General features: G+C 35.4%; 3 protein-coding genes across 6 annotated transcripts; 1 reads left to right on the forward strand and 2 right to left on the reverse strand.

The window, feature by feature from the left end:
- The first annotated feature begins 3,777 nt into the window (after nucleotides 1-3,777).
- Nucleotides 3,778-7,360, forward strand: LOC123217008 (calmodulin binding protein PICBP-like). 2 transcript variants are annotated; one of them, XM_044637736.1, is made up of 2 exons: nucleotides 3,778-6,877; nucleotides 6,979-7,360. In XM_044637736.1, the coding sequence occupies exon 1, from the start codon at nucleotides 4,038-4,040 to the stop codon at nucleotides 6,861-6,863; it is 2,826 nt and encodes a 941-aa protein (XP_044493671.1). In that variant the 5' UTR covers nucleotides 3,778-4,037; the 3' UTR covers nucleotides 6,864-6,877; nucleotides 6,979-7,360. The 2 variants fall into 2 exon arrangements, with proteins under 2 accessions (XP_044493671.1, XP_044493670.1); XM_044637735.1 differs by having other exon boundaries at nucleotides 3,779-6,885.
- A 438-nt stretch (nucleotides 7,361-7,798) lies between these two features.
- On the reverse strand, nucleotides 7,799-9,747 carry LOC123217009. Its single transcript, XM_044637737.1, has 5 exons — nucleotides 9,514-9,747; nucleotides 9,301-9,385; nucleotides 8,677-8,798; nucleotides 8,429-8,550; nucleotides 7,799-8,269 (listed from the first exon to the last, which is right to left on the reverse strand). Exons 2-5 carry the CDS (start codon nucleotides 9,383-9,385, stop codon nucleotides 7,972-7,974), a joined length of 627 nt encoding a protein of 208 aa, XP_044493672.1. The 5' UTR covers nucleotides 9,514-9,747; the 3' UTR covers nucleotides 7,799-7,971.
- Nucleotides 9,748-11,342: 1,595 nt separating this feature from the next.
- LOC123215675 (scarecrow-like protein 3) lies at nucleotides 11,343-14,105 on the reverse strand. 3 transcript variants are annotated; one of them, XM_044635872.1, is made up of 2 exons: nucleotides 13,629-14,105; nucleotides 11,343-12,989 (listed from the first exon to the last, which is right to left on the reverse strand). In XM_044635872.1, the coding sequence occupies exon 2, from the start codon at nucleotides 12,962-12,964 to the stop codon at nucleotides 11,540-11,542; it is 1,425 nt and encodes a 474-aa protein (XP_044491807.1). In that variant the 5' UTR covers nucleotides 12,965-12,989; nucleotides 13,629-14,105; the 3' UTR covers nucleotides 11,343-11,539. The 3 variants fall into 3 exon arrangements, with proteins under 3 accessions (XP_044491807.1, XP_044491809.1, XP_044491808.1); XM_044635874.1 differs by lacking the exon at nucleotides 13,629-14,105 and adding an exon at nucleotides 13,503-13,573; XM_044635873.1 differs by lacking the exon at nucleotides 13,629-14,105 and adding an exon at nucleotides 13,339-13,443.

Here is a 14,105-nt window from a genome sequence, read left to right on the forward strand (position 1 = left end):
TGAAGACTCTTTTTTTGGTAAGTAGTAACTCTTCTCATGATTAAGACTTTTTTTTGGTAACTCTTCTCATGATTAGGACTTTTTTTTCAGGAACAAATGACAATATATTTCATTAACTATCAGTTTAGCGTGATTGAAAAATCCATTAACATTAAAGATCTATCAATAGAGATTGTGATTGGTGGTCACAGCTTTCTTGTTGTGATGCTGCCAATGAACTAACAAAAATCACAGAATGAGAGAAGAGAAATAACAAGATTCTGAATATAGAGAACAAGAGAAACAGAGAATTCTTACAACTGAATAACTGTTTCCATTTCTTCCCGCCTGTACAATATATGGGCATCAGAATTGGCTAACTAATTTCGTCCAAAATGCAACGTATCTACGTACGTAGTACGACAACACAGTGTCCGTTATTTTCAATACAAAAAACAGCACGTAACAACTTGACTTATTAAGTAACACTCATATTATGCTTAACGACGCCGTATCTTTCACAGCTTCTATCTAACGACGTCTTCATTTGCAAAACGAGGCCAATTCCGCATTTCAATCACCCGCCAAATCTTCTTTCAATACTCTGTTACCTTCCGCTCCAGCCAGCTTCTTGTTCAATTTATATCATATTGATTGGTGTTTTTCCAAATGATACAGAAGCATATAGATTCGATCATGGATATTTTACAAGCCCTCATACAGGGAAGAATGCCTCAAAGCCTGATGGGCTTAATTTAGGATTTTCGAAATTTGGGGACTATACTTTTTGTCACTATATTTCTCTCATCTGTGTTAGAGAAATATACATGGTAAATCTTGGGCACATTTTTATGAGATGACTAGAAAATAATTAAGACAAACCTCTATCTAAACTAGTCCCACATGTTTCACAATATTTCCTTTCTAAATATTGTACTTGGGAGAAAAAGTGAACCTACTAGTCATGAAGAGGAAGCTGGGATGCTGCAGAGGAGATGTGTTTGTAGGGAAAACAAGCATAGTAGCCATAAATAAGATAAAATTATGATAAGTTATGTTGTATGAAATGAGGTGAAATTGGAAATTTATTAGATTACTGCATATGCTTGATTAATGTAAAATTACTACAGGAAAATCTTGAATAAGTTCTGTGTCTGATTATTTTCAGAAAAGTAACATCCCTGTTTTGGGGGTTCAAAGTTGATTTTATAGATGAAGGTGCCCCAGAGTTTCGTATATTGCTTTCTATTTAAGTGAAAAGTTGGCTCTCTGCCTCCAGAAAAGGAGCAAAATGTTCTTGAGACAGCTTTCATATTTCACTCATCCAGATTTATCTCTAACTAGTATGAAACTGATTGATGATTATCCGTCTTTTCGGTTAGTTATCCAACATGTCCATGTGACTTAGTTCATCATTTTTGTTAGTTGCAAATAATTCATGAGGAATTCTATAATAAATGTGCATGTCTCGCTTTAATCATACATCTATGTGACCCTTAACTAATCCTTGCTTTATTTTCCTGCTTTTTTTGTTTGCCACAACCTTGCTCGTGGCGCGGAGAGGTCATTCTAAGCAAGGGAAACTTGATAGAAAAAATTACAATGCATGGTGAACTCAAGATGAAACTATGGAGTCCCTGTTTTGAGGTTTATCAATTTGAATATTCTATACTTTTATGTAGTATGTTATCATTTGGGGGTCCTCACTCCACAATATCCGAAGAAAATGAGTGCTTTATAAACAAATGATTAATTTGAATAAGGTTACTGGTCATTTGATTGTTCTTTTTTGTGCATCAAACAGAAAGCAGATTTGCAGTAGGATCCTCCTCCTTTATTAGCTGTCATGGATATACCACATACATTCTTGGCAAAATTTTGACAAAAACTTGGTGGGTTTCAAAGGTTGTTTAAGTACAAACCATTTGAAACTTGTCAAAAGGGAACAAGATGAGATGGGACATTTGCTGGAAGAATTTTGCAGTAATAAGATTTCCAGAGCATACACAGAATGAAAAGGAGATGGAGCTGTCTTTCTATATGCAAACCACGTGAAGTCATCATAATTTTTTACTAATATTTCAACCCAATTCCTGTAAAAGAAAGCTCAAACTGGTTCACATCTCTGCCTCAAACATGTATGGGTTATTATCTTGAAGGTTCCTTGACCATATGTGACGTTTTGCTGTATTTTCAGCTGAGGAATTGAATGCTCCTTGTAGATAACAACTGGGTCAATTATTAAGCTTCCTGTTAAGCATGAAAATCATTTTGATGTGGACATAAAATATATGAAATAATGTGACTAGTTATTAATTGAAGTCAAAATTATACTTAGGTTGGGCTGACAAATTTTTCAACTGCCCCAGTTCTATGGCAAAAATGAGTCGGTTAGACTTCATTATTTAGTTTGTTTGCCAGACTCTCATTAATAAACAACATTTATTTGAAATCAAGACCCTGAAAATATCAATTAAAATGAGATCCCAAATTTTCAAGTATATGATAATATGTTGGCTCATCATTATTTTTCACCAAAACTTCGATGAAATGATAATTTTTTTATCCTTTAAGAGTGTGGTTGATTTCAGGTAATTTTTTATTATTAAAAATAAAATATTATTATTAAAATATATTATCTAAAAAAATTATCAGATATAAATTTATTATTATATTTGATAAAATTAGTATGTATAAATAATTATTGTGTTTGATTAAAAATAATAAAATAATACTAATATATTATTTTATTTATTATATGAATGATTAAGGGGTATACAAATTTTTTGTATATTATTTATTATTTTAATTAAAAATTAAGAGTATTTTTATTTTAAAAATTTAATAAATAAAGATAAAATAATAATAATAATTAAAATTACTTTCATAATATTTTATTTTTTATATTATCTATCATATTATCATTGATAATAAAAGATTATCAAAATTTTTATTATTTTATAAACTAAATAAAATAATAAAAAATAAATTATCTAGATAATAAAATATAATTTCAACGAAACTGCCCAAAAAGATAAATTAATTTTCTTATTTATTAGTCAAAATTAAATGTTAAGTTTTTATTGTTAAAAGTGGTTTTATCATAAGTTTGGGTGAAAATAGTAATTTGGGCTAATATAATTTCAAAACAAAATATAATATATTTTATGCAATTAAATAGGAGCCATTAATTGCCAATTAAAAATTGGTTATCTTTTATATTGACTTCTTCTAGGCATGCCTTTTTTATGGGGTGGTGGTGGGGTTTTATCCAGGAAGGTGAAGAGGAGCGTCTGCGTAAATGGATCGTTTCAGGACCCACGGCCGTCCCATTTTTGCCACCATTTTGCTTTGCGTCTTTTGAAGTCCTTCCTCTCTTTTACTTTATGTACTTCCCCCTTAATGAATCTTTACTTCCGCAAAGGAAATTACCATAATATCCTCAAACCTTTTCATAAATGTGAAACTTACATGTAAAAGTAAAAACAGAAATAAGTGACAATTAGATTGGCATGTAATTGTAAATGCCTTTTTACTTCATTTCATTTGTCAAAATTTTTTTGAATTATTATAAGGACAAAATCATCAATACTGCCAAAGTTTTGCATTATGGCCATTTGTATAATCAAGAGACACATTATAGAGATGCTTATCCATATAATGGAAGGGCATTTCTGTAATCCCAACATACATGAATGAGTTAGAACATCTAATCAGATGATTCATTTGATTTGAAAAATAGACTTAAGAAATTAGTAAACATTGAGTGGCAAATGTAGATTCCCATTGTTGCTATGCAAATGTCATAATTCATTTCAGAAAAAAATGCCAACAGGGAACCAAATTCAACCCATTTAGTGCAAATTTTCATCTAATTAAGTCACTGTTATATAATAAACAAATGGGCAAAGACTGAGAATCAAATAAACTAAACCAGGAAGGATCTTCATATTGGTTTCTCTCTTTTCAGGAACAATCCCCACCAATACCACTTTTCTTTCTCAAGGGAAGGAGATTTTGGAAAACCAACCTCAAGCCTCATTCTTTGTTCTTTGAAGATGGTGCAAAGGAAGGTATCCAACCAGCTTGGAATTCAAGCTGATCATGTTAAATCAGAGAAGCGGTTGGTGAACATGAAATCATCTTCTTATCAGCACCAGGATGGCAAGAATAGAGGGCCTGACATAAAGAAGAAGATGAAGAAGTCAAGATCGATCAAGCTTTCATCATCAACTTTGAAACAGACTATCTCACAGCCTGGAAAGCCTCCTCCTGAAATTGTTTTAAGTGTTGCACCCGCCCCTCAAAAGCAGTCTCCTGTGACATCAACTTATGGTTCACCAAATTATATGAAGTCCACCAGCAGTTCAGAGGCTAGGAAGGAGAATTCTCTGGTGAGTTCCCGGTACTCGCAAACTAGTTTTGATATTAAGAATCAGCATAGAAGAAACTTAAGTGGTTCAAAAGTTAGCTCTGTTTCTGGTACTAAACCAGCTAGAGCATTGACAAAGTCATCTAGTTTGAAGATGGTAAGGACTTTAACAAAGGCCCCCACTTTTAAGAATGGGAGAGGTTCTGCAAGAAAATGTTCTAGAGTTGTTCTCTGTGCAGATATGGACGCACAGAGAGCTACCTGTTCTTCAACTCTGAAGGACTCAAAATTTCCTGATTATCTTATGCTTAGTCCTGGGGCAACTGAGGCTGAAGGAACTTCAGCACTGAAAGTGTGTCCTTACACTTATTGCTCTCTTAATGGTCATCACCACACACCTTTACCGCCATTGAAGTGCTTCTTGTCGGCAAGGAGGCGATTGTTGAAAACACAGAAGAACAAAAAGCTGGAAGCTCTATCCCCACGTAGAGTGACGCCAGTTGTTGAAGGAGCGGAAGGAGTTGATGGAGGGAAGGTGATTTTGTATGACACTTATGCATGTAAGGAAGGAGATTCAGATTGCTCCCCTATCTCTCCTCTCATAAAAGAAGGGAGCATGGACTTTTTCATTGAAATCTATGCTAAAAATAAGGAAGGCAATGGTGAGTCTCCTTTTGGAGGTTGCGATGGAGCAAAAGTAGAGCACGACAATGACAAACAAGTTTCTCAGAGCGTCTCCGATGGATCACCACGCTCAGAGATAGATTTTGAGGAAAATCTTGAACAAGATAGTCATATCATTCCAACAGGAGTTGATATCATACAGTGTTTCCCTAAAGAACAAAAAGTGGAAGATCCAGAAATAGACTACTTGCCAATTGCAGCTCAAAATGAAGTAGCTCCAGAAAGTTATTACAACGGAAGTGATTTTGAAGAGGAATGCAGTGGCAGCTCCCAAGGGAATGATAGTATTTCTGAAGCTTCTGACATGGAGTGGGAGGGTGGCCAATTTTTAACGTCCGATCTTGGTACAGAAGCCAACTATTCAACAAAAAACTATATGGAATCTGATCCAGCTGATGGGAAATCGTCAGACATCAAGAATCGTGATTTTCATGATGAAGCTATCATCAAATCAGACAACACTGTTATTCATTGTGGTGATGAGATTGCACCTGATGAAGTTTTCGAAGAACAAAGTGCTTGCTTTGACTCACAGCACGATGACAGTGATTCTAAAATGGAGGACTCAGATCAAAATTTTGGGATTGTTGAATCTAGCCAAGTGATCATGGAGGAAGCTGAGACAGATTTGGCAGGAGTTAAGGTCACTGATGCTTGGCCAGACATCCCAATAGCGGAACCAGCAGCTTTTACTGAGGAATTGGAGGTGAAGAAGTTAGTTTCTGAAGCAGAAGCTGAAACTTTGAATGATCGACGAAAGGAAGAATCTCCTGTAGATGAAGTGACATATCAGGCTGCAACAGATAAAGATTGCAATGGAAGCCTGGAGCCCAAGGATTTAGAAATAGATCAAAATATTGCCATCAATGTACTTGGTCTAAAGAAAGAAGTACCGAAAAGTGAAACTGGATATCAAACGGACGAGAGAGAACAAGTTGCTGTCACTAAGAGATCAATTGGAGTTCAAGTTGATATTTATCCGGTTACTGTCATCAAAGTATCAATTGGAGTCCAAGCTCCTGATGATCTCTATGAAGCATATCGAGATGATGCTATGGTGGATACCAACTTTTTCCAGTTTGAAGACCTTCCTGAAGATGGTGTTTTAAGTCAAGATATGGTTGATGAAATGCTTCCAGAGAAAAGCAAAGAGCAACTATCGGAGGCTGAGAGTGATAGCATGAATGTTGCAGACAATCAGAACTTTGAGGAGAAAGTTGAAGTTGAGAGATTCAAACTCTCAAGTTCCATGGCTTCTGATGAGGAACGATATTCAAGGATGTGTAAAATAAGTTTAGCTGAAAGCAATTCTGCAGAAATTCAGACAATGGAAGTGGAAAACCCCATCCAAGCAGATATAGAAGAAACACTCCCCTCGACAGACAATAAGACCGATTCCGAATTGGAAAGCACACCATTCCTTTCAGAAAGCAAGTCCAAGTCCAAGTCCAAGTCCAACCCAGAACTGCCAAGTGCCTGTGGCAATCAGAAATGGACAATTGGATCCAGGAGAACTGCCACTGATGAGGAGGAATTGAGGAGATTCAACCCACGAGAACCAAATTACCTGCCCCTGGTTCCTGACCCTGATGCAGAAAAGGTTGATCTCAGGCATCAGATGGAGGACGAAAGGAAAAATTCTGAGGAATGGATGGTCGATTATGCACTCAGACAGGCAATAACCAAACTTGCTCCTGCTAGGAAGAAAAAGGTGGCACTACTAGTTGAAGCTTTTGAAACAGTTATACCATCCCCTCAATGGAAAATGCATCTTGGGCGTACTTCATCAACTTTTGCTCTTGCAAGACCTATTCAAGCTTGCAGCTGATGCTAGTTCTTAAGGCAAATAAGTAACCCACTTTTAAGCCCTGTCTTTCAACATAGTTAAAACCATTATAACTCAAAGCTCAAGATTAGTTTCTCTCTTTTTATTTGGTGTGCAGGTGATGTTTAAGAGCAATCAATAGAGGCAGATTATACTGCTGAAACTATGAAGAATAGAGCATTATGATAGCTTGCAAGGCCCCATGAGTTATGAGTAAGCTGCTTCTGAGCCATAGTCGAGTGCAGATAAAGTGGTCGCTTAGTGAAGAGATGTTTGAAGGAAGAAAGTGCTAAGCTATGTGGTTGATCAAGTGAATGTGAAGCTTGTTGAATTCAAAATTAAGAAATAACAGTACAATTTATGGCGTTCACTCAGTTTCTTTAACTGGATGCCCAGGTCTATCATTAGTTGTTGCCGGGGGCACTAGATCTCCAAACTTAATTATATTTATTTAGTAGTCTAAATTATCTACTAATAATCATAACTCATTCTTTGTCTAACTTGTCATCATTAACACCTCTAGTGAAAACACCACACATGTTATACAGTGAATAGAAGGAATTTAACTGATTATGCAACATTAAGAGACTAACCTTTGTCTTCTGCTTAACTATTACCATATAATAATAACAGCCAGCTCCGAGCAAAATCAATGAGAGTACAATCATAAGCACAAACAATAAGAGTATTAACAGTTCAGAAGCCAAATGGGGCAAATATAAAAATTCATACTTAAAGGAAAGATACATGAAAACTTAAGAGTTCTAGAAAATTAATATATGCAATAAATTTGCATCTGTTAAAAGTTTTTATATTCATCACATAAAATCAACAGTTGCTACGATTGCTTCCATCTCTGAGCTCAATCTGATGGTTAATGTGAAAATAAATGCGCTATAATATTTCAACTAATACAGCAGAAAAAAACTACAAAAGAATTACTGATAAGATCATCAGACTGTATCAATTATATATGTCTTTTCTGTTATAATATTCTTGTTATCCAAAACTTGCTGCCATGATTACAGGCATATTACTTCCACTACATTTTTTCCCAGTCCAAACTATAACAGTAATCCACAAATAAGTAATTCACAAAGTAAAGAACGAACTATCTTTTATCGGAAAAATGTACTTGAATAGCAGGAGTTTCAAGAAGAAGGGATCGAAGCTCTCCAAAGTGATTTTCCAGACAGCCACACTCTGATCTTTGATCTTCTAAACCTGAGCTAACCTCAGCATTATCACTATGTCCCTCGGCTTTTCTCACCACTACATCATGATACAACTTAAGTGCATCAGTTGTTGAAAGTGAATGCACTGATTCATATAAGCCCTGAAATTTGTTTCTATTTTCTTGTGTTTCAGCCAACATCTCTTTCAGCTCGTTGGAAAGGGAAGCAAATGCACTACATATGAGAAGACCAAAAAGAAAAAAAAAAAATTTGTCAAAAAAGTGAAATCAATCTTTCTTCTAATTTTGTTTAAAAGAAATCTCTGCCTTGAAGTTGATGACTTCAAAACTTTCGTGACAGAAAATATTCAATAAACTATTCATTTATTGTTACCTGGTGACACCTCTAACAAGACCCCAATTGTATCCAGAGAGAAAAGATCGTTTAAAGCCAATATTAAACCCCTCTTGGGCAGAAGCTTCTTTCCCTGCTATAAGGCCATCACGATATCCAATCTGAAAATTATGAATTACGATAGTGGCATTGTGATAAGAATTTGTCGTATTTGTTGCACAGGTTGAGAAATAAAAGGTGTTGAGTATTAGAAAAAGTAACAAAACAACTTAATGTTCTCAAATTACAGTGTGGAATTGATCACGCCTCTTTTGCCACTCTCTGTCCAAATCAGATGATTTATCAAATTCCTCATCAGAACCACCCCACAAAGATCCATCCCCATCTTGCAAGTCACCTTCATCAAAACCTGAAACCAAACAGCATCAAATGCCTTGGTATCTAAAGGATGAGTTAGATGTGAAACAATATAAAATTTGCTTTAAATTTCCAAAACTGTTGCCAATAGGCAATAACCTGAAAGCTGAAAAGACCCCAAACAAACCAAAAAATTAAAAGACCATAATTCATGAACCACAGGACAGTGCACAGACAGATGACTCAAGTTTGTTCATTTCCTTGACCTAAAAGACTCTCACACTACATATCAGCAGTTGATATTCTTACTAAGGCTGCAGGCAAACAGAAACTTCAGGACACGACACTCACTGCGCATGTTCTAGTTTGTAATCCATTACTAAATAATTACTAATTAACTATATAAGGGATCGTTTATGCTCCTTTCATTCAACAGAAATGAAACACTGTGTCATCAAGAAACCAAAATATATCCCGTAAAACCTTCACACGGGAGGAACAAACAAATAAAAATAAAAAATAATCAAACAAAATTAATATCATATGACACTTACAATTGGCAGTTGAAGTAGAATCCAATTTTGTTTTTGATAATTTCAAACTTTCAGAGTAGAGCTCCTCAGCAAAACTGTCCTCCATCTATACAACCGAAAAAAAAAAAAAAAGGATTTGATGTTTAGCTCAAAATAATTCTTCCATAAACAAGTTTGCAAGGAACTCACTGACACAATATACAAAGTCTATAAATGTATAAACAAAATAGCTACCTGGGTTTCTTTGAAAATAAGATTTGGGTCACCAGAATAGCAGAATTTGTAGGAAGATATAATAATAATAATAATTCTTTCAAAAAGGTTTGTATGATCACCTTCAGAAAATCTGGAACGAGAGCTGTCTCCTTTGCCACTAGAGACAACAATATGTAAACAAAATCCAGCGAAACAACGAAACGATTCGAAGGAAGCTAAACTCACAAAAATGGCAAATTTTATCCATATATTTATTTTTTAAAAAATACAAAAATAGTTCGATTTATGGAAGCAGAAGAGTGAACAGCTTTAATGGGCCTGCCTGGTGCCTGAAAATTACTCTTTAATGGGTTGGGGCTTTAATATGGTCCTATCAAAGAAAAAACTACTTTTAATTATTCATTAAAAACTAAATTTGAATATAGCTTTTCAAATTTAGCTTGCATGATTAAATGTTAAGAATAATAAATATATTAAGTTTTCTTATTGGTTTGGATTAGGGCTGCAATTTCTTTCTTTCTTTCAATTGGGCACATTCAAATTCTTTGTATATAATTTAAATTTTTGTTATTTATTTCAGGAAGGAAAATTCAAAGAAATCTGATGAGAGGGTTTAGTTATGAAAATTGTTAGAAATTAGTTGATTGGATAAGAAGGATTTGCTATTGATTAATCTCAATTTGTAAATTACGATGAATTTAGTGGCTTTACTATTTAGTGGATTTGATTTTTCTAAACAAGGTCCTGTAGATGTAAAAATTGTTGCTTTCCTTAACATTTCGACACTTTCAATTAGCTCTTCTGTTTGTATTCATGTTATGCTCTATACTGGCAATTACCAATATGGTTTCTTCTATCAGTTACTGTCTTCACTGCCTATTTCTTTGCCTTCTTGTGGATCTTTTTCATTTCTAGCAATGGAGTTTTCTATGAAGAACTCACAGAAGGCATAGTGATAAAGTGCACGGAGAAAATGAACCACCTTCATTTCTATTTCACGACCTTGTTGGTGGGAAGATCCCAACAGCTGTGAAAATTGCAGGACTAGTACGATGTCTTTGCTGCATGGCAAGATGTTTCACTGCTTATGGTAGTGAACTTTGTTTTCGTTGAAGGTAATTATAATGGAAGTAGCATTAGCATTCTGGACAGAAATCCTGTTTTTAAAGATGTGAGAGAGATGCCGATTGTTGGAGGCAGTGGACTGTTTAGGTTAGCTTACTGATATGCATAGGCTTTTGGCACGTACAATTTGGTTTAATGGCAAGACTGGAAATGCAACTTTTGAGTACAATGTATATGCAACCCATGCTAATCCATGTTGGCCTTAGCATAAAAAGCTGTTCATTTTAGTCACTTTTCAAATTTTGAGTGTCTAATTTATCAAAATTAAGCAAATGCAAAGTTAAATAACAAAAAGCAAATTCTCGACCTTATGCGTTATTCGAATTCTCTTTTAGCGATCATAATAATTCATACGATGAAAACGGAATGTGTAATCAGTATCCTTAAAAATTATAGTCACCCAATTGAGGATATATCTCTCAAATACAGGAAAACTTAAATCTGTCCCGAAAACACATGCAATAAATGGCTAATTTTCTAGACTGCTAACGAAAATCTTTGTGATCAACTTTTTCAGTTTCCAGATGGTATTGTAAGTGAAAACCTTGAAGCAAATTTCCTGTTCTTAAATCACAGAAACAAAGCCATATAATTACTTCCTGTAAGCAGTCACAAAGAATACTACCGGGGTATGTCAACCAGTGAATGAACGAAGGTTTAATTTTACTTGAGTACAAATTGTTAAGTCATAAATCTATTGATCAACAAACAAGAATAGGAAATCAATCAAAATAAAATACAAATAATAAATAAAAGAGAAAAAATATGGATCACAGGAGGAAGTAGTTCAAACCTTTTCGTGGGAAAACTATGCAATTTCAGATAAAGTAAAACTTAGGTTCCTTTATACAAAGTAGAAAAAGGAAAAAGAAATGAAAACACACACAGACATAACAAATTTTCTTCATGGTTAATAATTTCAGTCATACCTCCTAAACCTCCAGGCAGAAACAGAAAAGAGGGGTCTATTATGCCAGCAAATAATTAGACATCCATTCTCTTCTTTGATCCTGTAGCCATCATAGCCATAGTTCTGCAACAAACTCGCAGCCTGCAAAATACCATGGTAGCTTAAAGGCACCCTTCCAAACCCCGCTAACTCAAGTCGCAGGATCCATTTTTCAAGCTTCTCATGCCTTTCCTTCCTCTCAGCTCCCTCACATGCTATGATGTTCTTTATTTCCTCTCCAAAAAGCATTTTCTCCAGCTTCTGCCGCTCTAGTGATGCTCTGGGAAAGGTGGACTCCAAGCAATCAAACAATGCCGCATAAAAGTTCAATGCTTCCAAGACCCTTTCCATTAAAGTAGAACCATTATGGTTGGATTCCTGCTCAGTTACTACCATCAACTTCGGTGATAAACCCCAAAGGGCATTTAAAAAGCTGCCCATCTTTGGGGAAGCAGCTAAAGATGGTGGGGTTGATGGTGATGCAGAATCAGGACTTGCGTTGTACAAATGGACAGAATCTTTCTCAAGCCACTCACCTAGTGTCCGTTGGTTCTGCAAGACTCTTTGCAAGTGACTAGAATTTTGAGTTTTTGATGCTGTTGGTGAGTTCCTCTTCTCATCATCCGTTGCCAAGAGCAAGTGCAACTGAAGAACAGAGCTGACTGCAAGAGCTTCTCCGGTCTTTACACGCAAACTTTCAACATCAAGATTCTCCAATTTGCTTACAATTGGGTTAAACTGGAATGGGATGTCCAATTTTTCAGCCTCCTCAGTCAAGCGAAGAGCCATTTGTTCAAGTACCTCTTTCTGCTCATGTATACCAGTGATCCTCAAATGCGGTGGGCCTTCTGGGCGTGCACTTAATGTCTGAAGGAGGTTGATCCATTGGGCAGGCTCAAAAGAATTAAGATCAATAATATGCACCATCTTCTCTCCTTCCATGGCTTCTATAATTGCCTGATTTGTGATCACATATGAGAGCTTCAAGAAGGGGCAGAGATCAAAGAATAACTTCTGAGCAACTATTTCATCGGTTACTGATGATATTTTAGTGGAATTGAGGGCTTTGTGAAGACCAGGCCAAGCTTTAAGCATTCGATCAGCTAGTGCCTCAGTGAAATATGCAGCTATTCGCTGCATGGTATCACCATCTGGAGAAGAAAGGTGGGAAATATGCTCAAGACCGATATTTGCATTGTCAACATTACCAGCAGCAACATGGTTTGCACAAGCAACAAGCAGTTGGATCAGACACAACCCCCTCTCTTCAGATTTGAGCTCCCTAAACCATGGATACGGTGATCCGAAGCCAGGAGACAGTGACATCCAGGAGAAGAACTGAAGGGGTGAAGAAGTTAGAGATGATGATCCCTCGTCTTGAACCATTCCTGCCATGAACGATAGAAACAAACTTCGTGTCCTGAAATGGAAGATAAGACCAAAATAGCTAGAATTAGATCGCCAGGTTGCAAAGAATAATCTAGATAATATGATTAGGAAACAAAAAAAACATTTTAAATCCGTTCTTTGAAAAAGCTTTTGATAGAAACAAACATGGTTTTTTTTCCTCATATAACATTTCCTTTTTATGCGGGCAGACAACACAATTTCAGTATTTAATTACTGTTATTGTTATTTTAAGAAATATAAGAAGCTGGTTCCATTCTAAAATTTCCAGTAGAATATAAGATGATGACTCGTAAAAACAACCACAACAAATACTAATCTAGTCCCAATTGAGAAAATGGAAACAAGATCATATTTCTTACACTTGCTCTTATCTCCAAAATCACATTACTAAACATGACTAACCAAACTAGTTATATGAGGCTCAGATAAGTAAAAATTTCTGCATTTTTGGTTTTAGAATTTTCATCTCCACTCTTTCCTGTGAATGTTTCAGCAACAAAAAGAATCTAAATGAATAGTATACCAAAAACAAAAGCAAATTAAGTTTCTTTGCTAAAAACAGAGAGCAAGCTCAAGTGGACAGGCATTGGTTTTCAAGAATTCCCCAGAATTAAGCAGTCAATAACAATAATCAGCTTCAAGAACTCACCAGAGAAAGCTCAGTAGTACTCCTGAGAATTACAGATGAAACAGAGCAGTAAATTAAAATCCCCGGGTATGTTATAAAATTCAGCAAAATCTCATAAGGACCCCCAGAAACAGTTGAAGCTAGATTAAAATAACTCTTCTAATCCATCAAAGTGAGTTAAGAGGAATTAGGAAGGGTTTGTGGGCTAGGGGTCGGTTACAAAGTGAGTAAATTGGAATTAAAGATCTTGTATTGAGGGACTTTACCCTGGCTGCTTTTGCGACAACAGAAGAGGTTGTCTTTGTCTTCATTGTTTTGTTGTCCTTTGGGGGGATCAGAGGAATATGGAATTTCTTGAAATACAATACAAGAGGGCACTTACTCTTTTTACTCTCTTTCTTTCTCTCTCAAAAAAAATATGTTTATTACCTTCTAAAAAATGAAGAGTGTTTGTTTCTTTCTCTCTCTCAGTTGATTTTTCTTTGTCAGTATGTGACA

The sequence above is a fragment of the Mangifera indica genome, chromosome 5, assembly GCF_011075055.1.
Source record: "Mangifera indica cultivar Alphonso chromosome 5, CATAS_Mindica_2.1, whole genome shotgun sequence".
Lineage (NCBI taxonomy): Eukaryota > Viridiplantae > Streptophyta > Magnoliopsida > Sapindales > Anacardiaceae > Mangifera > Mangifera indica.